This window comes from Phasianus colchicus, chromosome 26, assembly GCF_987193195.1.
Source record: "Phasianus colchicus chromosome 26, bPhaCol1.hap1.1, whole genome shotgun sequence".
Classification (NCBI taxonomy): domain Eukaryota; kingdom Metazoa; phylum Chordata; class Aves; order Galliformes; family Phasianidae; genus Phasianus; species Phasianus colchicus.
Window position 1 is genome coordinate 4202350 of NC_143461.1, and position 27583 is coordinate 4229932.

The window sequence follows — 27583 nt, forward strand, 5'->3', positions numbered from 1 at the left end:
GGGGGGGTGGGATACACCACAAACAGCCCCACGAGGGTTAACACCAACCAGCATCCTCCAAGCTTTGCTAATGAAAAGATTCCATTCCCCTGAGTGTTTCCCTCCCCAACCCCTCCCCCCCCCCAAAAAAAAAAACCAAAAAAATCACTGCGTGTGGCTGAGCCCATGGAAATATCAATGGGATTTCAGGGCACAAATCTGGACTGGGAGGGAAAGCTGAGGCTGAGCCCCCGGTCCCAGCAAATCCCTGTTTAGCTCCCATTTCCCTTAAAATGATAACTGAAGGATGGACGTTCATTCATGCTTCCTACCAAGCGGGCTGTGCTTTGTTCCTATGTTTTATTGCTGTTGCTCAGAGGGAGGAAAGGAAAAAAAGCAAAGCACTTCCTTTGCCCCCTTCCATTACCAAGTCAGCATCTCTGCAGTTAAAGCTCTGCATCCCATTCTGCCATTAGTTCATAGGCCATAAAAAAAGAAAAAAAAAAAACACCAACAAAAAAAAAACCCACGATGACAAAAAGAGAAAAGAAGTCCAAAACTCCCCCCAAAAGACAACTCCTTTCAAGTAAACTAACGTAACATAAAGAAACATTCAACCAAATGAAAAACTGAAAAGTTGCCCTGGAAAATAGAGGTCCTGCGTTGGTTCCTAAGGCTTCAGAAGGCACTGCACTGCACACACAGCACAGGGGAGAGGAAAGTTCTCCTGCCCACCCTTGGGTGCTGCTGACACGGAGGGCTGCAGAGCTCCCAGAGTGCCAAATGGATTTGGATCCCATGGGGTTTTCCTCCCCTCCTCCCTTCAGTCCCTCACAATGGATCTCATTACCAGTGGGGGGGGTTGGTGATGGTCCATTGGAATTTCTGAAAAATTAAAAGAAAAAAAAAAGAAAAAATTCTAAAAAAAAAAAAGAGAAAAATAAAAAGAATTAAAAAAAAAAAAAAAGGATCCCAAAGATTTAACATCACTTTGGGAACATCCGTCAGCCACACCGCTGAGGCAGGGAAGGGACTGAAGGAGGGATGGGGGAAATGGGGCTGGGGGGGAGCCCTGGGGGAGCCCCCAGAGGCCCTGAGATGAGGGCAGGCAGTGCCTGCAGGGGCTGAGTGCAGTGCCTGGTGTTGGGCTCCATCCCCCAGCCCCGCAGCACCTCCCACTTCAGTTCAGTACAGTGTCAGCACATGGAGCTAAAAATGGGTCGGGTGGTGAGGTCTGGTTCTTAGCCCCATCCCTCTTGCCTTGAAAGCCAATCAAACTGCCTTTTAGTGTCGACCAGTTAATGAAAACAATTGCATCTGTCTATGGTAACTGATTCCCAGCCACTCTTAAGCCTGGCATTGGCTTGTTCCACTTTTCACATTGGTGTCAGTGCTGCTCTCATTTCCTCCTCGCTTGCAGCTGGCCGCTCTGTCCCTTCTGATGCTGCTGCTTCACCTGGGCCAGGATGTCCCGGATTTTGCGCTGCGCCATCTGTGGATGAAAGGAGCAGAAGGAAAATGCAAGGGAAATGGCACTGAGTGCCATGAGAAATACAGCTGAATGGGAAACCATTGGTCAACCAGAGCATCGCTGGCCTTCTTGGCCAGCAGGGCACGTTTGCTGGCTCATGGTCATCCTGTTGGCCACCAGGACCCCCAGGTCCTTCTCATCAGAGCTCTCTTCCAGCAGCTCAGCCCGCATCCTGTATTGATGCTGCAGTTATTCCTCCCCCCAGGCACAGACCCTGCACATGCCCTTGTTAAATCTCATCACGTTCCTCTCTGCCCAACTCTCAGCCTGCCCAAGTCTCACTAACCAGCATCGCAGCCTTCTGTGAGCATCAGCCACTCCTCCCAGCTTTGCACCATCGGCACACTTGCTGGGGATACACTCCATCCCTTCCTCTGGGTCACTGATGAAGATGTTGAATGCGTGTGCATGTACCCCTCACCCCAGCTCTCCCTCCTGTCCACACCACTCCACAAAAGCACACAAAGATGACAGCAAACAGCAGCAGCCAAGCGCAGAAAACACTTTCATAGCAGGAAGCAGCACTGAACACAACCCCTTATGAGCCATCAGAGACTCCACCAGCACCGAGCTGCCAGGACCATACCTGGCTGGCATAGAAGTGCCCGATGATCTTCACAATGACCTGCTCGTTCTCATCAGGGGTCTGATCCCGTGGAACCACCACCTCTGCAGCAGTCAGGTTCTGCAGCTCATTGACCTTGTGAGGAAGGGACAGAGACCAACATCACCACACAGCGTGGGAGAGACCCCCCCCCCCCTCATCCCAAATGCTCCCACTCCCAAACATGGCTTTGCTTACAGTTTTGCCCCCTTTGCCAATAACCCTCCCTGCAGCCGAGGCGGGGACACGGATGTGCGTCTCCAGCTTCACTTCTTCCTTCGGCCCAAAGAAGTTCTCCTCCTTCAGCTTGCCATAAATCCTGCCTTGTGCCTGCAGGGGCGGGGAGAAGCAGCATCAGGCTCTGCTCAAGGTCCCCACATATCTCCATCCCAGGGACGACAGATTCCCTCCCCAAATCCCAGCTCCACAGAGCTGTAAATCATCTCAGCCCCAGGAGGGCTGGTGCTGATTTAAGTCAGGTCTCGGTGTCACACTGGGGAGGGCTGACCGTGCTGCTTCCTCCCACCCTGCTCTGAAGGGAAGGGGATGGTGGAGGAGGCACCAAGTGACTCTGACACCCCATTGTGATGGCAAGAAAGTGAGGGGACCTTGAACTGAGCTTCTGGAGGGCCTGTGATGACCACCATGCGCACTTTGGAGTCCGGCGTCTCCGGTGGTGCAATCTGAAATGGGGGAGAGAAACAGACACATCACCCAAGTTTTTAGGGTAATTTCAGCAACAGAAAGGCACCCAGCTCAGCAAGAGGTGCTGGCAGGACACTCCTCCTTAACGAGGTGACACTACCTTAATAGAGGCACTTGCAAACCGGGAGAGCTGCTTGATGTGCTGACCCTTCTTGCCAATGATGGCACCAACTGCTTGGGCAGGGATGAAGACGTGTACGGTCTCCTGCTCTGGAGGCTGAGGACACAGAACCACTTTTCAGAGCTCACCACGAGGATCCATGCCCTAAGTTCCCCCTCAGCAGTGTCACCCATGCTATAAGTGCGTTTGCAACGAGCGAAGAGCACAGATCCTGCACACACATGGATGCGACCGTGCTGAAAGCACTACAAGGATCCTCAGCTGTGCACCTACCATGAAAGAGCTGTATGGAGCAGCCCCGGAGACGCTGCTGGGAGGAGGAGGTACTGCGTTGGAGGAGGCAGGGAAGAGGCCGACAGCAGCCAGGTTAAGGCCAGGGATGAGATGAGATTGCAGCTGAGGGGGAGAGGAGAGAAACGCTCATTGCTTGTACCAGGGCATCCTCTTAGAGCACACTGGAGGGGAGGTAGGGCAGGAACCCTGCCTGGCAGAGCTGCCGTCCCGAAGCTGAGCCGCACTCACGCTCATGGCAGCAACATCGTTCTCGTAGGCTTCTCTCACTTTCTTCATGATCTCCTGCTCTGCTTTGCAGCAGTTCTCGATGGAGCCCTTCACTGTGATCGTTCTTTCAGGGTTGTACAGGGTCAGGTCCTGCAAGCTGATGGGAAACCAGAGTTACAGCAGTGCTGGCCAGAGGAAGGAGCAGCATCATGGTTTACTGCCCACGTTTGTGCTGCCTTCCTCAAAAACATGTTTAAAGAATAACGATATGAATAATGCTAAAGAATAAAACCCCAGATCTGCCTGCTAAAAGAATCAGCACCGCAGCACAGCTCCAAAGGGAAGAGGAGGGGAATTCAGGAAATGGCACACAGGTATAACAAGACAGCTTTGGGGATCAAAGCACTCATGCCACAGGCTGGCTTCCCAGCAGGTTGACAGGAATCCCTTTGCTTTCCTCACATTCCCCATATCTGCCTCCCCACTTCCATCTGCCCCAGGTTGGGAAAGTCCACCCTGCTTTTCCCCAAAGACAGCAAGGAACCTTACGATGAAATGGTGATTTTTGTCTCCGTATCCTGCTCCACTTTCTTCAAGTTTCGCCCTTCTTTGCCAATCAGGCGCCCCACAAAGTTGTTATGGGCCAAGATTTTCAGAGGCACTTCATCAGCTCTTCAGAGAGGAACGGGAAAACAATAAAATTAAAGATCACAGAAACCAGAAGAGGAGGGATTGGTTGCAAAGTGATGGGGAAGACCATGTCCCCTCGCTCAGAGTCCCCCAGCTCTCCCAAGGCAAGGCTCCCACGTGCCAACTGGAGCTCTGAGTGCTGGGATGATAACAGCCCAGCAAGGAGCTGTGGATACAACCCACAAGCACGTAGGGGAAAGAAAAACTCACGTCTTCGTGTCCTTTGCCTCCTTCTGCATGATCTCCAAGATCATTTTGCAGGCAGCAGAGCAGCCCTCGGGGGTGGAGTGGATGCTGATAGCTTTTTCTGCAGCTCCTGCGTTCTCCTTACGGTGAACATCAATCCTGCAAGCACAGCATTGATGTCAGAGTGGGCACAGGCTCTGCAGCTTCACAGCATGTGCTGGCTGCTCTGCTCCCCCAGCATCCCTGCAGGCTGCCCAGAGCTGAAGTGCAAGCTTAGATGTACACAGGAAAGGAAAGGGCAGTTAATTCTGGGCTCAGCATTCCATATAGACACTGTAGCTAGAAGCCTCATTCACAGAAATCCAAATAAGACATCAGAATCTATTTATTTTAAACAACATGAGTGATCACATAGTGGAGAACAGGTCGGTTGCTGGCAGATGAGATGCACTGCTCATCACTTCACATCTTAGATAAAGCCCTCCTCGGGAGAGAAGAGCAAAAACACGTGGGACAAAACCAAACTCAGCCTCATAAATCACTGCAGACCTCTCCATTAATTAGAAGCAACGTGGTGGGAGGGGGGAAGGGTAGGGAGACTCACTTGGACTGTGTCTGCTTGGTAATGTTCCTGATGGTGGCTCCTTCTTTGCCAATGATGGCACCCACATACTGTGTTGGCACCAGCAAACGGAGGGGGATGTCCACAGGCTGCTGCTTGACTGGAGCTCCTGCTGTGACAGGGGAACCCTGCCGGGGGGCACCTCGGGCCCCAAAGCCACCCCGACGCCCATTCTCTGGGCCCTGCACTGATTGCTCGTCAGGGATGTAGGAGACCTTCAGCACGTGGTTCTCCAGCTGGTGCCCATTCAGCTTCATGATGGCTCTGGAGCAAGGAGAAAAGGGATTGGGGTGAGGGGATTCCTACCCTTATACTCCCCAGCAAAAGGCAGCAGATCAGCACCAGCCCACCCAAAAATGGGACAAATCCACCTAAAATGGGTCAAGTCTCGACAAAACACCCTTTGGAAAGGCACTGGGAATGGGGCACAGAGATGTCATCAATGCCACGGGGACCTGGCAGGACTTCCCACCTGGTCCAGATGGAACAAAGTGCTTGAAGGGGGGGATCTCCAAGAAACCAGCCCTGGGGAGGGGATGGGAGGAATGGGTGAAAACATGAAATGATCCCCAGGTTCTCCTCTGCTTTGCAATATGTTGGTATTTCAGCTACTGGTGGGGATTTTGGGGACTGGCTGCAAGAGCTAAAAGCTGTCGATAGATGGGGCTGGCAGCAAGAGAAAAGCAACAGCTCTGACCACAGCTCTCCTAACTTCTATGGAGAAAAGTCAAACTGAAGGTCTCCAGAAAGGGCTCAGTGACTCCCTTTTGGGCTGCAAAACCCCACAGCTAAACAGAGACAAATAACCCCATCTCTGCAGGATGCAAAGGGTCCAAAGACCCTCCATAAAGCAGAAAAAGATGGACAGAAAGGTCTCACACCAACATAATTACTTTTTCCTTGAGCTGTAATTACTTAAATGATTTCAGTACAAGAAAATCTCCACTTCTCCTCAAAAAAAAAAAAAAAAGTTGGTTTTCTTTACTCTTTGAATTGCACAAAAAAGCCTACCTTGGATGTCCTCTAAAGGGCTCCAATTCGACCCCAACCCAACAAGAAGGTGAACAAAAAGAAATCAGGGCAGAAAGGAAGATATTTCTCAAAGATTTGCAACCCCAAGTTGATGAATTCTGGGGCAGCCTGACTCAAAGCAATGGAAATCCCATTTTCTGTCCCCAGGGAAGGGGCAGTGGGCCATGGGTGGCCCATGGGGTGGCCGTGGGGCACTTACTGCCTGGTCTGCTCCCGGTTTGTGTAGGTGACATTAACCACAGCAGTCTCACTGTCTGTGTTCACTGCAATAAAAGAGGCAGAAATTAGAGCCATGCATGCACGATCTTTGGCCACTAGACAGTGCCTATGTCTGTACAGCCCATCCTGCTTTATTACAGAGATGTCCTTGTTTTGGCCAAGCAACAAGAGGACCCACTGACCAGACTCAGACATCTTTAGCCATGGGTACCTCTAAGAAAGAACAACAACCTGTCTGTCCTCTCCCTCCTCCAGCCCCAAATAGCTAGGGCAGGAAATATTTAAACAACAGCACTTTGGTTCCTTCTTTTAGTCTTACCTTGCTCACAGTTTTCTACAGTGCCATATTGTGCAAGCAAGCCATCCAGGACCTGGGAAACAGAGAAAAAGCCCATTATACTGTGATAATTGGGACAGACCCAAGAAATACAGTCAGTTGATAAAGGCAGCTTGCTGGTCATTAAGATTTCACAAGCAATTAGAAGAGCAAAGCTGCTGCGTGCCCCAGGATGTTGGGTCAACAGGTCCCAGAACCAGAGCTGGGAAGGCAGCAAGAAAAGGGAGAAGTCCCAACAGGTGGAAAGAAGGATCCGTGTTGTTCCTACAACGGATAAATCACATAATGCTGTTATTAACGGGGATTTTGTTGGTGGATCTTGCAGTGCTTCTACCAGCTGAACTGAATCCTGCATAGAACAGGAACAGCTGCATGGATGCAAGGGTACAGCACCATTAGACCCAGTTAAAAGCAAAGAAAAGGATGAACCAACTGTTATCCCAAGTGCAGAAACCCATAGGGGAATCAATCTTTAAATGTGCCCCACACTTCTCAGTGTAAGTCCTTGTGTCTCAGGCTCATGCCCTGCTCCCTCACCCCCTTACCTCCCATCGCAGCTGAGGTGGGATATTTCGGATTTGAATTTTCCGGCTCCTGAAAGAAATGAAAAGCAATTAAAAGCCAGATTTGGTGTCAGCAACGCGTCCATCTCGCACTGAACTGCTCCTCACTGATGTACCTAATCAAGCTTTACATTCCCACGTGCTCCCAGGGTTGCTGATGGCTCTCTGTTAATTACACCCCGCTAGGTTCTGCATTTACACCGCAAGCTTCACTGTGAGCAAGATGCCCAAAATCCACCAACCTTCCTGCACCAGCACAGCTACGAGTGCTGAGTTCTGCCAGATTGATTACAAGGATTAGAAAGCAAAAAAAGGAGCCATGCAGTCATTTAACCTGAAAGCAAATCTGGAACGTGAAAAGGAGACCATGGGGATGCCCATGGCACCTGGAAACTTGGCTCCAGCATCCCAGTTGGTCTAAGATCACTCCTCCACTCACATTTTTGGCTTTTTCAAACCTAATTTTTCCTAAAATAGAATTTTTGGGGGAAATTTTTGATGCCAAATTGATCCAGGAGGTGCCACCATGGATTATTGTAGGTCTCTGGGGCAGCTCCAGCACCCACACACAGCCACACTGTTGCCACCCCAGGGCCTCCACCAACACAAAATGCTGAGAAATGATTTTTTCTCACTGTTGTGGTGTTTCCACCCCATGGTGCTGCCACCTCCTGCAGTGTCAGCACCCCAAGTGCTGTGTGCAAGCAAAGGGATGAGGAGCACAACAGGCTGAGCCTCACATCCCAGCTCACAGCACCCAGCAAAGCACTCGTCCTGCAACAAAAGCACCCATGGGTGCCCAGGGACATCCTTGGAGGATGCAGCTTTGTGTGGGCAAATGCAGCAGCACAATTCCCTTTGGTTAAACCTCTACCCTCCAGTAAAGTCACTGCAAAACGCCCTCCTTGATCACTGCCCCTGATTTCAGCTCTCTAAATCTCAGCATCTGATTTAAGGCCCAACCTGAAATGAGCATCTAAGCACAGTGGGAGATGGTGTCTGCCTGCAAGCTCACTGAATATGGAACTTTAAGATCCCTGAAAGAAAGGGAAATGGAATACTATGACCATCACATGCAGCTCAGCACTGGCAGCACTTTTTGGGAGAACACCTCTGGACCTGCATTCATCATAGACCTGGGTTTCAAATCTTTGTGAACGTTTGAAATAATAATAAAAAAAATGAGAGAAGATGAAATTCTAGATTTTTATCCTCTCCAGAGGGTTCAGCTCATTTGTCAATGAGAAGAAAACAGTCAGAAGCAATCAGTGTTGCTCAGACGTGGAGGTAAAGGGGCTGATGAGGAATCCTTATCCCATGGGTTTCTGCCTGGTTCCCCTCACCTGGGCAGGGGATTCAAACACACACACAGCAAAATGCCTGGAAGGGCTGAGCTGCTCAGCAGGTTTCCAACAGAACCAGAAGTGATGTTTCCCAAAGTCGCTCAGGTTCAGACTGAAGTGATAGAATGGCCAAAAAGCTTTGGAGTTGCCATTAGAAAGACAAAAAGGAAGCAAAAAAAGATTTTCAGCACTCCCATCAGCTCAGCTATTGGGAAGCCTCCAAAACACCAAATTTTGTTGCTGCTATGGAGGCAAACTGGGTGGATGGGGAAAAAGTCCTGAACCCTTAAAACTGCGTCGCATCAGGAGGGATGAAGGGAGAAAGGGGGGAGGGGAGCACGCTATGAAACCAGATCCCTTGTTTACATGCTAATCCACATCCCAAAATGAATGGGAGAGAGAGATTAAGAAATTCAGAATGCAAAGAATGCCACAGTCCAGGGAGGGTCACAAGGATCTGAACTGATGGAGGAAACCACGTCTCCAACCACCCACCCCTACCCCAGAAACTTCTCCAGATAGGTCCAAGCATCCGCACAGGCAGAGCATGTGTTCTTCACATACGTGACCAGAATGAAATGCACCACGGAGAGAAAAGAGCCATTTATGTCCCCGCACCGTCATTCTGCTGGTGGCATCTCATTTTCTCCCCCTTAAAAAGGAAAAAGAAAAAGCCCCTCCGAGGAGCCAGCACCCTGAGCACTCACTGCCCATCTCCATCAGTGCTCATCCTGCAGAAGGGCTGCTTGCCACAGAGCAGCATCCTATGGGGCAGCATCCCAACTGGAGCCAGCATCACTCAGCCCTGAGGTCCGGCTCAGCTCCCCACAGCGCATGGAAATCTTCCTCCCGAAGCACAGCCCCTGTTCAGCTTTGGCTCCTTTGGAGCCCTGTGGTTAGAATTACAGAGGAAGTCATGAATAAATAAACCCATCTATTTGCTTTGCTTGTAAGCAGGTCCGACTGGATTTAAACCCTTGTCGTGAAGTGCCGCTCTTTGGAGCAGCCCAGTTCTGCTCCCTCCGACCTCTGCTCCACACAAGGCTTTACTCCAAATAAATAACTCTGCTCGTCGTCGATTCCTGGCTTTTTATTCACCGTGTGCCAAAGCTGGAGCTCCTCTCATCACTCGCAAACACAGCACACGACCTCAGCTGCGAGTGAATGGATGGGGGTCTGCACACAGGGGAAAAAGGGAGGAGCAGCTGAAATGGTTGTGAGCAGAGAACTGCAGGTCCCAGGAATGCATCCCGGTGTCACCTCCCTCCTGCTTCGTGCCAACGCTGCTCTTTGTGCCCATGGGATGTTAGCAGCCAACTGTGGCAGTACTACAGCATCATAGACTTGCAGAGCTGCCTGGCTGTCCCATGCAGACATCCCAGCTTTTCTGAGGAGCTGACACCTTGGAAATCAGGAACTGAGCAGCTTGATGCTCTCAGCAAACCCTCCCCAGCTCAAAATAGGGCGTGCTGGGAAGATAAACACTCAAACTGATGCAAAGGGATGGAGCAAAGTGCTACAGAGCAACCTGGAGCGTCCAGAGGATGGAGGAGGTATCCTCATCTATCCAGTGCCAATCCAATGGTTGTTTCTTGCCCTCACCTCCTGTGCCCATCAATGCAGCACGGGGAAAGAGCACATGGCTCATGAGAAAAGCACTCCAGCAACACCCTCTTATCCAGAATGCACAAACCAAAGCAAAGCTGCTTTTTTGAAGAACCAGCCCTATCCATTGACAAAATGCCCTCTGCTGCTCTCCAGCAGCCCTGAACCCAAATGGAGATGACTCTCATTCTATCCCAGTGCACCCAAAGCCCTCCCAGCATTGCTGTTGGTGCCGCAGCAGCAGCCACGCTTTCACATCTTCCCATCCCACGTGGGCATACAGTGCCATGTGTCACACAGACAGGCAGAACCCTCAGCAACAATCCCAAATTAGATCTGGTTCTGTTTGTTTGTTTGCTTTCAATTTTTAAATCTCGCTGGGAAATACCCCAACAATAGATTCAGCTGCTGGGATCTCCTTTCATATCGAGGAGGGTGGCCAGAGCCCTTCATTAAGAACTTGCTGGCACTTCCCCCAGGACTGGCACAGCAGCAATGACAGGGACCCAAGCAGGGGGCACTGACCTGCTCCAAGCTGGGCTGGGAGCCAGCAGGAGGATGGGGCCAGCTGCCACAAGCAATGGCAGAGCATCACCAGGGCAGCCTCTTCTTGCTCAAGGTTTCTCTTCCCTTTTGCAAAAGCCCCAAGTGATGCTTTCAAAGTGATGCTCTGAAAAGCAGAGTTGCTCCTTGCTGCATCACCATAGGAAAAGGATGCTCGGAAAGGAGCATCATCATGCTATGGCAGAGCAGCAGCAGCTGGGATAAAAGTCAGGTGTGTCCCCATCCCACCTCACCCTACAGATGTGCTTCCTTTCACAAAGTGCACAGAGGTGGCACCTCACCAGCATGGCAGTGAGCATGCAGTCATGCTGCTTTTCATAGTTACAGAATGGCTTGGGATGGAGGGGACCCCAAAGATCACAGATCGATTTGAGTTGAGAGGGACCACTGATCCAGATTTTATCCAGACAATTTGATTTCTCTTTAGTCCCAAAGCACATGGCCTGTTTAGTGAATTCCTGCTGGAGAAAGTTCCAGCTCCAGGTACCACAAGCAGCCATAGCCCACCCTGTGTTATAGCATCAGCAACGGTGGGTCAAGCTGCACAGATCCACAAGAGCTGCACGTACACAACACAAGGCTTCTGTAGGATGCTCCCTTACATCCAATTCCTCCCAGACCTTTCTCCACTCCCTACCACAGATTCCTCAAGGCAAAGGTGATTGAGAGCACCAGGGCACTGAGAACTTCCAGTAAAGCACAGTCAAGAACCAACTTAACCCTCTCCTCCCAAAACCATTTCTGGAGCTCCTGGGGACAACAAGAGAATGGCTGAAGCTGGAGAGACACCAGGAGACCCACTGGAACTGAACAACATTCATGACAAATATTCAATCAAATGCAAATGTTATGCAAATTTAAGGGCTGAAAAAAACAGCGCATCCCTGATTCAATTAACAGCATTTATCTAGTTAAGCTTTGATTCAGGAAAGCACTTAATCCTGTGCTTAATGTGTTGTTGGTAGTGGTTCTTAATGTTTTAAACACTTCTAAATAGGAAAATGTGGTTGCTAAGACACAAACATTGCTGGGGGACTCAGAGTAAAGTTGTAGCTGAAATCAGGAGTTTTTCCCCATATAAACTGATACACTTTGACTTTGCCAACATCTGTGAGGTGGGAATATCATTCCTGTACAACCTTTATTGACAGTGAGATAAGAGAGGGAAGCACCTGCTTCCCATCACACCTCTGAGCACAGCCCAGGGCTGCCCAGGTGGGATCTGCCCCAGGCTTCAGCCAATTTGCCTTTGATTTTTCACTGTCCCTTAAGCTGACACAGCTCTCAGCTTCCCCACATGGCATTAAACTCACTGACATACAAGGAAAAAACCAACAAAAAACAAAACAACAACAAAACCGTGTCCCGAATTCACCAGGTGATGCCCAAGGAAGCCCAGAGTTAATGCTTTCTTGGAAGCAGCATCACTAAAGTTTGAGATATACTGAACCAGAGGCAGAGATATTGGAATTTTTTTTTCTGAATGCAATCCCCTGCTCCTCCCAGAGGTGCTGCAGGTTCAGGTTTGACTTCTGTAGCCTTTGTGGTTTGGTAGAAAAAAGCCTCAATGTGGGCAGGAGGAGGAACCACAGAAAAGCCTTCTCCTAAGCTTGTCCTGAAAGCAGAGCTCTGAGATTTGGAGCCATCACATAACAGCACTGCAGACCCCCTGTGCAAAACCACGATGCTTTTAGACCTCAATTTAATGCAATTGAAGCAGCAAACCAACTTACTGCTATATCCTCCATTGTGATACACGTGGCTCTTATCACACCCCTTCATTCTAGAACCATCTCGTGTCCTTTCAAGCTCATTCCTTGCAGATCTGATCTAGAAATGATCCAAAAGACCCCGTAGGAAGTTAACAAAGACACTCAGCTTCTTGTAGCTGAGGAGAAGCACAGAAGTAAATCAGCCCTAGGATTCTGGAGGAATGCATCCTCCATGCAACAGCCTTACACAGCCCCACTAGCCTAGCTGGCAGTTATCTCTGGCAAGCATGCACAACATGATTAATCCTTCCCATCAATCATCCCAGCAACCAGAATTTGATCTTGGACTAATAAATCCGTCTAATTGGTCTCTCCCCATTAGCTCTTTTTTGGAATCACACTTAATGACTGATGAGATTTTTCACAGAGATGCCAAGAATGAAAAGTTGTCCACGAACACCCCTTGAAAGGCCTGGAGAACTCGTTTTTGAAAGGAGTGCTACAGCTCAGGCACAGAAGGAAGAAGTGGTTGATGCCCAAAGGGAAGGGCTGGTCAATGCTCAAATGGAAGGACTGGTCAATGCCCAGAGCTGTAAGAAATGCTGTCCCATATTCCCTCCTTTATGAACCTGCTGTGCTGCCTCATTCCATTCTCCTATTAAGCTCATGTCAACCCAGCTGAATGCCAACATCTCACACCTCAAAAGATGAAGAAATCTCAAAGAAACCTCACAAAACCTTGATCTTCAGCAAGCCTAAAGGAAGCCCAATGATCCCCTCAGACCTCTGCTGTTAGTCCTTGCCAAATCAATACAAGTATCTGCAGAGAGGACAAGTGGAACAGTAAGTAATAGAGAGGAAAGACAGACGGATTTTATGCAACACATCCATTATCTTTCCATTCTAATTTGCTGGCAGGTTGACATTTATTGAAAGACTCCTTCTGATGCTCAGAGCATGTCCCAAAGCCAAACCCAATTACATTTAGTGGGTTCCTACAACCCAGCTCCAAGACTGACTGGGCTGCACCAGTTCCTTCCTGGCAAATTCCAACCACAGCAGCTCACACCCACTCCTACTGAGGTGCCAGTAACACAAGTTAAGAGGCTTTCAAACCCTTAAGAAGATCTAAAACTGCAAATCTTAAATTGACCTTCATCCAATCTGACCCTTGAGCTGGTGCTGGCTGCAACAAGTGTGGGAACATACAAAACGCTTCGAGGCAGTTTTCCTGCAGATATTACACACAGAGAGTGGAAAAGAAAAACGATGACTCGTCTCTCACCTCATCTTTCATTTGCATGTCTCAAAGCACGTCTGAAACCATTATCCTGGAGAGCAGCACAACATCACCACCACTAAAGCAGTGGGGTGAGGGAACACGCAGCAGCATCCGCTCATCTTCAAAGCATCAAAGCCAGCACCTCCAACTCCACTGCATTTTGGTTTGTGTCATTTTTGTTCATTTTTCATTTATTGTGACCACATTCAGAGCACTGCTCTTCACCCACCATGACTGATTTTGAGCAGAAAAGATCTTAAAGGCACATTCATGGCTTTTCTCCCAAGCTCACCTCCAGGACCCATCAGCACAATAGATGCCAGCCTGCCAGGTTTCCTGCTGTCCTCCCTCATATCCAATAATGCATTAAATAAAAGCTCAGATGACATGAAACCCACAGCATGACCATCCCAACCCCCGTCCCTTTGTCACCACCTCCTTGAGGATGCTGGAGCCGAGGTTTCAGCTGGTGGCACCCACTTCTCTTTGCCACCAGAGGGCACTTCTGCCCTCCTCCAGTCCCCAAAACACCTTTCTAACTGGTTTCCAGTGGCTCTGATGGTGCTGTGGGATTGGGGCTGCTTCAAAGCCAGTTCAGACACTGCAAAGCAGCTGACATCAGTGAGGACCCCAAAGCCCATCGACACATGCTCTATCATGGGTCTTAAGCCACTTTAATTTGTTAACGTTTAAGCATCTTTACCAGCTGATTGACAGGTGTCACTATTTCACATAGCTTGCTTAGAGCAAGTGTTAAAGTTCATCTTTTTCTTCTGTTTCCAGTTCAAGGACAGTGGGGCATTGGCTTAGAGACCCTACAAACAGCACAGGCTCATAGAAGTTTGAGCAAAGAAGATGGGAAGGGTTCTGCTAAAACTTAGGGGAGTTGCAGAGATTCAGGTCCCCATCGACTTCAGGTGTGTCAGCAATTCTCATCCCTGCTGGGTACAAATCTGTTAGATAAAACTGGGTCCAAAAGCAATGAGGTGGTCACCACGTAGGGCTATGCACTGAATCACTTTTCAATCCACATCAGGTTAAAACAGCACAGTCACCGCATGCAGACAAGCCCTCAATGATCCAAGTGGGCTTGTCATAGCAGCCTAGTCCAAATTCTGAAGTTATGAAACAGATTACCCTATTTCATGAACTTCATGCAAGGGCAGAGACCTTTTCATCAAAACTCAAGTTGAAACCCAGAATGCCATCCTCAGATCTGCCAGTCATCCCAGTTTGGGCAATGAGGTGTCATGAGGCTTTTCAGCCTTCTGACAAGCCACAGAGGGTAAAACAACTGCAAGCAGCCCACATGGGATCTCCCATTGCATCCCTCATCACATCCAGCAAGGCATCACCCATTGCACTGCCCACCCCCCATGGCATTGCCCATTGCATCCCCCCTGGCATCACCTACTGCATTTCTCATCATATCCCACACGGCATCACCCATCGCATTGCCCACTGCATCCCTCATCACATCCCTCATGGCATCACCTATCACATTTCTTATCATACCCTACATGGCATCACCCACTGTACTGCCCACCCCCCATCCCTGACTGCATCCCCCATGGCATCACATTTCTCATCATATCCCATAGGGTTGGTTCGGTGTCACAACCAAGTCTGTAGTTGAGCCCAGAGCAAGTTAAAAGTGCTACTTTTTTTCCACTGATAAATGACATCAAAATGCTTCTGTGCTTCTTCCTAAAGGGAAGGTAAGGAGAACCAAAAAAAAAAACAAGATTAAAAAGTGCAAGTGGAGCTTTTTTTTCCTCCATTTCCAGCACAAATTCCTTCGGTCCTCAGTGTTTTGTACAAGGTAACACAAAGGGTGCTCATGGTCACCTCCTTCTCACACCAAAGCTGGACGAGCAGCTGAAGAGATGCACATTTTCCAGGTGGGGAAATCTACCTTACACTCATCCGTTTCGTTTTGTGTTTTGTTTTCTATGTATTTATGACGAGAGGGTCGGGATTAAGAGGAGAAAAGGCTGTAGCTTGAGTAAGAACAGCTGGGAAACTGCAAGGATGGGGCTCTTCTACTTCGCTGCTGCCCATCTCATTACAGAGGCACCTCAAAGACACTGAAAGCCCACCAGGACTTTGGCACAGGCAACACGAAAAGCCAAACCAACACACACCCAAATCCTACCCCCCACCAAACTCAACGCACCGTTAGGGAAATCCTGCACAAACCTCCCGGAATATCTGATCTGGATTTTTTCCTAAGTGAATTCCCCACAGACACGTTCATGCCCTCTCTCCCGTCTGCCTTCCATAAACATTCACGTGGCCAAGTTTTACTGGCGCAAACAGCGGCTCTCAAAGCCTCACGAACAACTTTTGGGGAAGCTAAACATAAAATTTACACCGTGCAAACAGGCAGGGCAGGCAGCACGGCAGGATGGATGAAGACTCACCCATGCAAACTTCTCATTCAAGCCACAGTTTTAAAGAAGTCACAGCAGCTCACGCTCTGCAAAAGGCATCATATAGAAAAGGCACAGCTGATGGCACCTTTGCCATAAGCAAGGGGTTGCAGATGTTGGGGAAATCGGGTGGTTTTTGGTTCTGCTGTAACCAAACGCTCATCAATGACTGCATGACATCCAGCTAATGCTGTGTGCTCAACTTCAGCACACATTATAGCACTGAAACAGAAGCATTAACTTTGAAAGGGCGACTTCCCCGTTTAAAAGCTCATCCTTTGGAGACTTGCAAAGCTGAGTCTAAAAGCACAAAACTTATTTGAGGGTTTTGGCTTCTTCTGGAATTACTCCCCAGTAAACAGTTCCATAAAAGCACATGCAGCAGCCACAGCTTCTTCCTTACAGAGGGCATCACAGTTTTCTTTTATTCTTTGATCATTTGATCAATTTGTTTGTAAATACTTTTATGCCTGAGGTTTGAACCATAGACAAGAAAACACACACAAATGTTTATATGTGTGTATATATATAAAAAATAATAAATATATACACACTCTATTCACTCTGATGCCCAAGTCTGCTTAGACACAACCAGTATTAAATAAGAAATAAGCTGGATAATACTGACAGCCCTGGATATAAGGCAGAACATCAGAGCTCATCCCACCCCGTGAGGTTTCCTGTTAAAGTTACAACATTTCCCAACACCTTGCATGTATTTTGGGGGGCTATTTTGATACAGACATCAGTTATTTGCAGGTGGTTCTCTGCACACAACCTATCCAGAAGGTCTGATCCCACAGCCCTGCATCACACAGGAGTTGAAGCAAAGGTAGTTGCTTTGCAGATGATAAAGAAAATGATAGAGAAAACACAGACAGAAGCAAGAATGGAGAGCTCCTGTAGCACTCCATCCCCAGCTCTGTACTTAACTGCATTTAATCCCTGAATGCTGCTCTCCAGCAGGATCTACGCTTCCCAAATTCCTCATCTGAGAAGCCTTACACCCCAAGCACTTTGTACAATGGCTCTCAGTGCAGCTAAAAGCACAAAAGCAGTGGGACGAGCAACTTTTCTGGATCTGAAAGCCTGCACCCATGGCATTCATCCCCCAGCTCAGAGGTCCTAATGCAACTGCATCCTCTGAAGCACCAGCCCCAGAGGGATAATGCTGCTTGAGCCTTCTGGCCATCACCTGGTGGATCCACAATCTTGCAAGAGAAACCACAACAGGCAGGTTTTTCCAGGAGCACCCAACGCATCAGGTGCTATAATCACTTCTGAAAATGCAGCTTTTCCTGAGATGCTTAAACACAACTTGGAAAATCTGGCTCTAATTGCAAATACAAACTCAGCCCTGAGTGCATTTTTCAACCCCTCTCCTTTCACTTGGCTCTGGATCTCCATTCCCCCACCTGTCCTACACTCCAACAAGGATCCTGCTTCCAGAGGAGCTACACTTCCAGCTTACAACAACAAGCTGCCACAGAGGACCTTCATCCCAGTCAAACTTGCTCCTTTTAAATCAATTTCACTGCAATCTCCAGCACTGATGACACTGCGAGGTGCCACTGGATGGTGCAGGATCTGCTCCATGCATGGAGCCCTGCCAGCTGCACACGCTGCTGCTGCATGGCTTGCTGCTGCTTTTATTACAGTTGCACTGCAGCACTGGGAGCTCAACCTGGCAGATCATTCGTTGAAACTGCAGATCTGATTCTTCCGGGGCTGCACGTGAATTCAGTTTTGTTCCCTTCAGTTGCTTTCCTCCGTGCAGACCGGGCAATTAAAGCAGGCAGAAAAGTGTGAAATTTCAGCTCTGACCATGTCAGAGCTCCCAAGCGTCAGTTACAATAAAATAAATGACCCATTTCCTGATGGATTGCGAGGGCTCCTCCGAGACGAGCGGACGGACAGATTTCCCTTCTTGTTTATTTTCTCTTTTTCTGGCAGAAAGGCTGCACTCCTCTGCTCTTTGGCATCGAGGGCTGCAGCAGCTTGGGATGCTCTCACTCCTGTGCCGCTGCCCTGGCAGCGCCCTCCTGGCTGCTGTCCCCAGCAACACCCCTCCTCTTGAGCTCTGCCAACTCCTGGCACATCTTCTTCTGCAAGAAGCTCAAGAAAACCCTCTCTGCTCTTCTTTCTGCTCTTCTTGCAGCCAGGACCCACCTGCAGAGCCCACAAAACCTCCTCTCTGCATGCCAGCACCAAAGCCGACGCTCTCCAAACGAAGCCAAACCCCAGGGGATGGGACAGGGTTGTGCAGTGTGTCACCTATGGTGAGGGCTGACAGGAGACAGCAAGGAGGCATCCAACTAAAAGAGGGCTCAGAAGAGAGCTGGAGCTCCTGAGAGACCCTTTCCACAATGCCCCATTTGTTGCTGCTCTGTCCAGGGGGAAAAAAAAAAAAAACCAACGAGTGGGCTCCAATTAAAGCACGATTTTTCATTTTAAATCTTTCTATTTAAAATTGCTAAGATCCCTCCAGCATCTTCAGGAGCGTGCTAGGGATGCTGAACACAAACAGATGGCAAAGCAGTTTCCTCTCCCATTCAGTAGGTGATTAAATCAGAAAGATGATGCACCCCGGGCTTTAAGACCACCAGCTTTAAACAACACCTGACACTTAACTTCCCAATGGAAGAACAGTTCGCTTTCCCCAAGGGCTGTACTGATATCTGAGTGCTGCAAACCCTTTTGCTTTGGTCTGGAGCATCTCCACCAGTTCCACAGCAGGGCTCAGGGACTCAGAGGGTCTCTTTCCTCCACCCATCCCCCATTGAGTTCTTTTTTCTGTTGGGTCTTAAAGCTGCCCAAGCACCAGAAAACAAGCAGCAAGTGCAGAGTTGCACCCACATCCAAAGCATTGCTTATAGAAATGAGGAAATTCTCCAATCTGGAATACAGGAACAGTTTTCAGATGAAGCCCAGCAAAGAGATTTCTGAGCTCAATTCACAACACTGCACATACACTGGGAATGCCCAGATGATGCAGGAATGCAGTCGGGATAACACAACACACAGAGATTTCTGGAGCAGACAGGAACACCCCCTGCCCCAGGTTTGGACTTTTAACTACTTTAAAATAAATTAAATTAAAATAAAAAGAAGAAAAACTTCCCTTGCGAGCAGACCATCCCACAGCTGCCTCTGCAATGCATCTCAGAGAAGCAAAAAGCAACTCGGAGCAGAGGCAGAATGCTGCAGGATGTTACCCCCAGACCTCCAATGCATTTTTCTCCTGCCCTCGTTGTTTTCCTATTTTATCTTTTATTTTAATTTGCTGGGAAATGCATTTTTTAAACCCCGCGGGCACTCAATGCAGGATTCCTCCAAACACATCAAACTGGGCAGAATAAGGATTTAAAGATATAAAAGGCTCAGCCCCACAGGTCCTGACAGTGAGGAGGAGGGATGAATCCTGCACAACTGCATTTCTGCTGTTTCCCCTCCTCCTCCCCACCCCCCTTCCCACCATCCCTTCTTTCAGCCCAGTCTGTTTGGTGGCTGAGAAACCCCCTCCTCCTCCTCCTCCCCCCCAAACTGGAAGATTGATGCAGTTCAGGAGGGTGACTCAGGAACCCACACCTTCACTTTAAGCTATCAGTGCCTCCAGGTATGCTGAAAATGAGAGTTTTCACCTGCAACATTTGATTATTTTTTTCTTTCTCTGCTGAACCAAAACCCCTAAAAACCTTCTGCAACTCCTCCAAAATGCATTTCCTCAAAAGACAACCACAAACTCAGGTCCACAGCTCCTTTTTCTCCTGCTCATCTCTCATCTCTTCCTCATTTTGGGGAGAAACTCTGGTTTTCCCCCCAGTGCTTTGCTACACTTCAGGCTCCCATTTCTCCCCATGCCACACAGGTACATCCCCACCTCCAAACCAGAGCTCTACCAAACCAGCATCGTTAGGAACAAAAAAAAAAAAAACCCTTCCTAGCCACCTTGAAGTAGCAGGCAAACATCCCCAACTTGCTAAATTCAGCACATTTGGAAACAAGGCATTTGCTGTGGAAGGGCTGCAGGCAGTTCCTCCTACCCCATCTATATCCCCTAAACTGCAGAGCCATGAGCCAACCCCAAACCCTCCCCCAAACCCCATTGCTGACTCTGGAAAACATTTCTGGGAGCTCAGGCTGGAAGAGGAGGGGGCAGAAATCCTCTCCTTTTTTTCTTTTTTTCTTTTTTTATTTATTTTCAATTCTGAAAGGTCTCAATTTTCAAAGCAAGTACTTTAACCCCACTTCTCTTATCCGTATCTCTGAGCTTTGTTTGCTTGTTTTTTAACCTAAAAGGCACAGACAGAAACACAGCTTGAACCAGAGAAGGAAAAAACTCAGCCCTTGGAATCGCCACTGATGTGGCAGCTCTGTTTCACTGCTACCAAATTTATTCTTTTCTTCCAAATTCCAAAAAACTCCAACACTTTAAAGGGCATCCAGGCAAGACAAACTCCATCTTCAGTGGTTTCTAAACTTGAGGCTGCAGAACTTATGGCTAAATTGCAATTTCTTGCCCTTGCTCCTGCTTGGAGAAGGGGAAATAAGGAGGATTTCTTTAACTTCAGACTGCAAACTGTTAAATACATTCCTCCTTCCCTAGAACGTTAAAATTGGTTAAATTACCCCAGCTCTGAACCTAATTGACGAAACTTGCTGACAAATTATTAATCCCTAATTGAATTACAAATTATTTCTAGTTTTTCCTACCTGGAAATCGTTAAAAGGCATTAATTTCCAAGCAATCTCAGCAGTCCAAATTCAGTACAGCGGAGCTCCCAGATCAAAAAATGGGCACTCGGATTCAATTGAAGAATTTAATTCCATATTACCACCACCGTTTGGGGGAAATCAAGAGAAACAGCAACAAACTGAACCACGTTAAACACCCTCAGAAAGAAGCACTTCTCCTGCCTCGCCATTTCCACGCATTGCTGTGCATAGGGGTGTCCCTAATTATTTTTTAATAAGGCTGGAACTTGTAAAGCAGACCTGTTTTAAGGGGAATTATCTTAGGAATGGATTAAGAATATGTTTTGTCTCCATGTTCCGGAGAACACCTTTGTTTGACGTGAAAAAGAACAACCAAACTTTTTTTTCTTTCCTCCCTTGTTCAATTTGCACACAATTAAAATAAAACGGGGGGGTGGGGGGGGAAGAAAGGCACATTTTCTGATTGCTATTTACAAACAAAGAGAGCTGGCTGCTATCAAAAATCCCACGTTTTTCCATCACAATTAATTGCGTGATCACACGCACACGGCGTTTCAACCAGATTTCAAACTAGGACTGAAAGGAAACGCAGCTTTAGGGTTTTCTCCATCCAACTCCACGCAACTTTACACCATTTCACAACTCCCACCTCCACTCAGGATCTCACTGACCCTCCTGAACACGAATGCATCAGGAACGACCTCTGCTTCAGAACACCCCGAGCAAAACCCTCCCAGCTTTAAGCCTCCTGCCTCTTATCAACCCAACTCCCTCTTCCCCCCCAATTACTCGGTTTCATTCTCTCTGGTCGACTCACTTCCACATTCCTCATATTTGGAATGTCTGCTTGATGGATTCACTTTTTTCCCCCCCTCCTTCGCCCCTCCTCCTTCCTTCCTTCATTCATTCTTTCTAATGCTCTGCACTGAGCTCTTTTCAGGTTTGGAGCTCCCACCTCCACCCCCAAACTGATTTTTTTTATTATTATTTTTTTTTAATCTCGACTTGGAAAAACCAAACTTTTTTTTTTTTTTGTCTTAAAAACACGTATTTTTCATTATTTTTAACCTTCCAAAGAATAAATAACAATCATTTTTCAGATTGTAGAAAATCACTTTCTTCCCATCTGCAAAGTTACAGGAAAAAAAACTCCAAAACAGCAACAAATAATGATTAGACTTATTTAAACTCAGAGTTTTTAACGAAACGACAAATTTATCAGCAATGGCCCTTTTTTAAACAGCGATATTTTAAAGTTTTGCTGCTGTTTTCTTTTTTTTTCTCCCCCAAAATAGTTCCCAATGATTACTAAGATAAGTTGCAGCTTTGGGTGTTGAGAAAAAAAGAAATCGCTGTAATTAAACAGCTCTAAATCAGTTTATCCTTCTTGTGAATCGCTCTCTTACACCACATTAAACAAATTCTCTATTTTTTAACCCATTTCTGCTGCAGGACTTAAGGACAAGAGGGGTCTTAATGAAGAAAATACACCAGCAGGGGAGATTTATTGACAACACGCAATTTCATCGTATGCAGTTCTTCCCAAAAGCACCCAGCATCAGTTCTCCCAAACTTCAGCATTTGCAATTTCAATGAAAAGAAACACAACCACAATTCTGAGTTTTATTTTACAGGTTATTTACAAAGCACATCGTTGACCATTACTTTCTTTCCCACATTTCTACATTAAAATAAGTAGATCTAAACGCGAGGTTGGGGGGTGGGTTTGGATCACACCAAAACCCATCTGATTTTGTCCTCTCTGCTCACACTTAATTAACCATATCCTGCTCTGTGTGTCTTTAAACTGGAAAATCCAGTCTTAAAAACAAGCAGAAAGAAGGAAAAGAAAAAAAAAAAAGGCAACAACTTCAAAAAAAAGAGACGGTGCCATCACTCCAGCCTTTATCCAGAGAGAGGGGAGGAAAGCAAAACAGGCAGAAAAGTCCACCAACAACCTGCAGAGTTTGCAGCTGTGCCACAGTTGCCTTTGCTGACCCCCAGAAACACAAACTGGCATCCCAAAACCCAGGCAAAGAAACTGTAGCAACCTCTCCACCGAGCATCCAGCCACCCCATCTCGGCTGATGAAACGATTTCCAGCAAAGCACATGAAGAAAGTCAACAGCAAAAATGGCTCCTGCAGCTTTAAAGGCAGCGGATGGGGGCTATGGGGTTCAAACCAAAGCCCCTTTTCACCCCCCCAGCCCTGGATTTAGCAACCAAACGTAATGAATTGCACTTCTCCTGGTTCTCATTAAACCACCGCTAACGAACCTTCCTTTTGCTTCCACCCATTGTAAAGTTTCACCCAGCATTTCTTTGAATTACAGACGCCAAAGAAATATTTACATTTCCATTGAATTTCTCCCAGAGTGCTCTTAGCAAAAGTCAGAGGGGGGAAAGAGGGGAGCAGGGAAATACCCTGAGATCTTCTCCACCCCTGTAACCCCATTGATCACCAGAAGTACTACAAATAATCAAAAAATCGGGATGCATCCCCTTCCCCCCCCACCCACCCCTTTTTTTTTTTTTCCCCTTGATTTATTTTTCAGCGTTATTACGTTACCCTTCACAGGATAATTGCCTTTCCAATAACACACTTAGATTCATTGATACTGGAGCCACAGGGAGACTCCGAGCCTTATAACGACCGATATCGATCCCCTTTCCACGAGGAGGGGCTGGAAAAACCCCTACAGGGGACATTATTAAATGGAGTCCTGCCTTTAGGATCGGCCCCATCGCAAGGCACGGCCCCCTCCAAGGAAAAAAAAAAAACCATTGCCAAAAACCCAACAACCTCCCAGTAGGGTCGGGTCCACATCATCTCCCCAAAGGGGTTCTCAACCAGCAGAAAACCCCCTAGAGTTTAAAGAAGAAGAGTTTTCCTCTGCACCACGTTGAGCGCCGGGCCGGCCGCCCCATCACGTGGCAGAACGACTGCATGGCCCAGCGTGGGCACCGAGCTTTGAGGAGAGCTCACCCACCTCTTTAAGGGATCAGAATCACCCCCAAAGACCCCACACAAGCAACAGTGAACCCCCCCTCCCCCCTGGACCCAACAGTTTGTTTCATCCACCCTTATGGCCCTCCGGGTTCGGAGTCCCGCGCGCCCTCAGCAACAAAGGGCCAAGAAGATGGGGAGGGCCGTGCAGGCCGCGACGCCCAGAGAAAACGTGAAGAAATGGGGTTTCAGCCCCAAAAATAACAAGTTGAGGGGGGTAGGCAGGAGCTGAGGCAGCACCTCGTATGGCGGGGGTGAAACCTTGCACCAACGTGCAGCCGGCCCCATTTTTATGTAATTATTGACGTTCGTTTTAAAGCCCTCGCCCTCCATCCCAGCGAATTTCACCCGTGAAGGAGAAATTAAGCAAAGAGTGTTTTGTTTTTTTTGTTTTTTTTTTTTTTTAAAAACTTGGCGGTTCTGTCGAAATAACAAAAGGCTTTTGGGCCCTACTGGTGGAAAGAGGCTGGGAAATTCTTCCAGTGCCACAAGTTTGAAAAATCCCAACCCCAAAACGCCATTCATCACTTGGGCGAACGGGCGGCGAATCGTTTTTATTGGGGAGGATTTTTTTTTTTTTTTTTGGTAACAAACAAACAGAAGAAAAACTTAAAGCCAAAGAAAAGTTTCCAATAAAAAGACCTTAAAGATAAGAAGATCCTCAGAACCGCTCCTCACCTCGCTGGGCCATTCCCAAAGCCAAACCACCACCATATCTCCTTCCACATGCACATATTTGGATATAATTTTCTTTTTTTGCCTCCTTCCTCTTACGTTATTATTTCCCCCACTCCAAAGCAAAATAAAATAAAGAAAAAAAAAAAAGTAATTAAAACACCGTATTACCTTTGCTTTTTAGGGACTGAGTGTTCAATCTCTAGCTGTTTTCCATGCAGCTCCACTTTCCCTAAAAATAAAATGTGGCTGTTTTGTATGATCTGGGCGGAGTGGTCAGAAAGCTTTGGGTAACATTCTATCATGTGAAACTTCCCATTTAATTCCAATCACTACAAACTGCAAAAAAAAAAAAAGCTTTTTTTTTTTTTCTCCTCCTGATCACAAGTGTGTTCTATTAAATATAAGGCTGACTTCTAATGCGGTGGGAGGGAGTGGTGAGTTCTGAACAATGTTCCTCAGGAATATTTAATTCCGTCCTTCATTCAGCTCCGCTTCGAGCAAAAGAAAACGAAGAATAATATTTTTGAGATCAATTTTTCGTCTTTAATTCCATGCTTTTGAGCCGTGCAGAACTCCTCTGGGCAGATCACTCCTCCTCCCCATTAAAAGACTCGAAGAAATTTTAACTCCACGCTACGAATGGATTTCTCTTTGAAAACGGGGCGGATTTCTACACCGCCGGTTTATTTATTAATTGGGGGGAGGGAAGGGAAGAGGGGAGCAGCAATGGGAAAAAGCCCGGAGGAAGAAGCTTTGGGCGAGGGGAAAAAAAATCCCAACATTTTCAAAAATTCTCTGCTTCCCGGGGAGCTTTTTTTTTTTTTTTTTTTTTTTTGCCTCTTCCCCCCCCACTCCCCCCCCCTTCTGTCTTGCGAACAGCATGGCGACCTTCGCGCTCCTCCGCGCATCACATGCCCCAGGAAACCCAGTTTGAAATCAAAATGGCCAAAGTCCCACCCCACCACCACTGTCGCGACGGGACCCCCGCACCGAGCACCGCCGGGTCGGGTACCGTGCAGCCCCAACAAAGCTATAGCGAACCATAGGGAGCTGCGGGGGCCCCTCTCCTTCCCCCCCTCCCTCCCCACTGCAGTTATTGGGGGAGAAGCGGGGTCTGCCCCCGCGCACCGCTCGCTGATGCAAACCCCGACGGGGCGTAACGGCCCGAACCCCCCCGCTCCCCACCCGTGCCTGAGCCCCGACGGGGTCCCGCAAGCGAGAGTAGAAAAGGCCGGAGGACACCGCTTACCCGAAAAAGTTTCGATGGCTTTCATGGCCCACTGTTCGTCGGGGCAGTCCACAAAGGCATAGCCGGACTTAACCAGGAACTGCCCGCTAAAAGAAATCTTGTGGTCGTTGAAGACTTTCTCCAAGTCGGCCGGAGTCACGCTCTCGTTTAGATTCCCGATGTACAGCTTGTTCATGGTGGCTGCCGGCGGGGGGCGGCGGACGGGCGGGCGGTGGCGGCGCGCCGGGGTTCGGAGCGCGGCTGCCGGGGGGGCTCCCACCGTACGCCCGCACCGTCGGACAGCGGCCGCCCTCTGCCACCCCACAGCCGGGGCGGGGGTTCGGTGCTCCTTTTCTTTGAACACTCCCTCTCCCTTCCCTTCCCCCCCCCCCCTCCTTTTTTTTTTTTTTTCGCTTTTTTTTTTGTTTTGTTTTTTGGGAGGGGGGGTTTGGTTGGGTTTGGTTTTTTTTTGGTCGTTTGGCGGAGTTTTCCTCGCAGAGGGGTGCAGGCGGCTGCTGAAGTGAAGAACGGGGGGGTCCTAAAGGAGGGGGCGGCTGTAGAGGGCGACGGCAGCGGGGAAGGAGGAGGCGGCGGCGGCGCCGGCTGCGGGGCCCCCAAAACGGCGGAGCGGCACCGGAGCGTCACCGGACGCCTTTCGGCAGCCGGGCACCGCCTCTAAATAAAACCGACCTGGAAAATGAGTGAAAATGTTTGCGGGAGGAAGCCACGTGGTGATGCGGGAGGGCCCGGCCCCCCGGGGGGAGGGGCCGAAAGAGGGGGTGGGGGGGGGAGGGGGCAGCCTTCACTTAATTATTTATTTTAATTTAAATACTACGTTATTTACCTCCACACAGACACGCACACACCCCTCTTCGGAGCGGGGAGCGCACCCGCTCTGCGTTCCCTTCGCATCCATTCTCCCCCCCCCCCCTCCTCTCCACCCTTTGGGCCCCGCCCGTCCCGTCCCGTCGGAGGCACTTTCCCATCTGTGCAGCCTCCAGCCCCCACCGCGCCCCTCCCCCCATCCCTCCCCTCCCCCCACCCTCTTCCCCCGGTGCCTGAATGGGATTTTTCTGGGTGTAAAAAAAAAAAAAAAAAAAAAGAAAGAAAAGAAAAAAAAAAAAAAGAAGGGGGAAAAAAAAAAAAAAAACCTTCAGCATCAAAGGGGCCGGGAGGTCCCCTGGCGCCAGGGGAGCGGGGCTGTAGGGGAACGGCCCGACCCGGCGGGGTGAACGGAGGAGCCCCCGGGGAGGGCTATTGTCCCCGGTATTGTTTTAAGCCCTTCATGTGCAGCCCTGCGGAAGCCTTCGGGGAAGGGGGAAGGCTCCTCCTGGCACAAAAGGGCCCCACGATACAGCGGGATCGCTCCCCACGGGACCCGGGGTGGGGGGTGAGAGGAGGAGGAGGGGGGGGGGGGGGAGGTGGACGCGCCCCGTCGGCAGAGAGAAGCAGCCCCCCATCCCCCCGTCCATAGAAACCCTCCCTCCCTCTTTCCCTCTTCGCCTTTTCTGGATGCTTTTTATTTTTAGGCTCGAGATGGATTGAAAATAGCAGCGACCCCCCCCCCCCCCCCCTCCCCAACCGGCACCACCCACCCGGCCGCCTTCCTGCTGCCTCCCCCGACGGGGCGGGCGGGGGACCCCGGTGCTCCGGGGGCTCGGCGCTGGCGGCTGCCGGGAGCGGAGGGGCGGGGGTGGCCGTGACTCCCTCCCGTACATGTAGAGGCACGGGCCGGCCCCTCCGTGCCTGCAATTAAATGTAACGCGCTCCTGCCTGCCTGCCTTGCCCGCCGGGTCGGAGGTTCCGTTTTCCCCGTCCCATCGATTAAATAAATAAATAAAAATAATAAAAAAAAAAATTAAAAACAAACAAACAAAATATATATAGAAAGAATTTCCCGATTTAAATAATAACTTTTTCTCCATT

At 48.8% G+C, this 27583-nt stretch overlaps 1 protein-coding gene across 1 annotated transcript; it reads right to left on the bottom strand.

Annotated features, from left to right (window-relative positions):
* Positions 1 to 979: 979 nt before the first annotated feature.
* IGF2BP1 (insulin like growth factor 2 mRNA binding protein 1) lies at positions 980 to 26038 on the bottom strand. Its single transcript, XM_031600802.2, has 15 exons — positions 25679 to 26038; positions 24598 to 24658; positions 7073 to 7121; positions 6510 to 6561; positions 6171 to 6234; positions 4922 to 5203; positions 4342 to 4476; positions 3991 to 4113; positions 3463 to 3598; positions 3214 to 3336; positions 2920 to 3036; positions 2723 to 2797; positions 2313 to 2444; positions 2097 to 2210; positions 980 to 1471 (listed from the first exon to the last, which is right to left on the bottom strand). Exons 1-15 carry the CDS (start codon positions 25851 to 25853, stop codon positions 1379 to 1381), a joined length of 1731 nt encoding a protein of 576 aa, XP_031456662.1. The 5' UTR covers positions 25854 to 26038; the 3' UTR covers positions 980 to 1378.
* Between the last annotated feature and the right edge of the window lie 1545 nt (positions 26039 to 27583).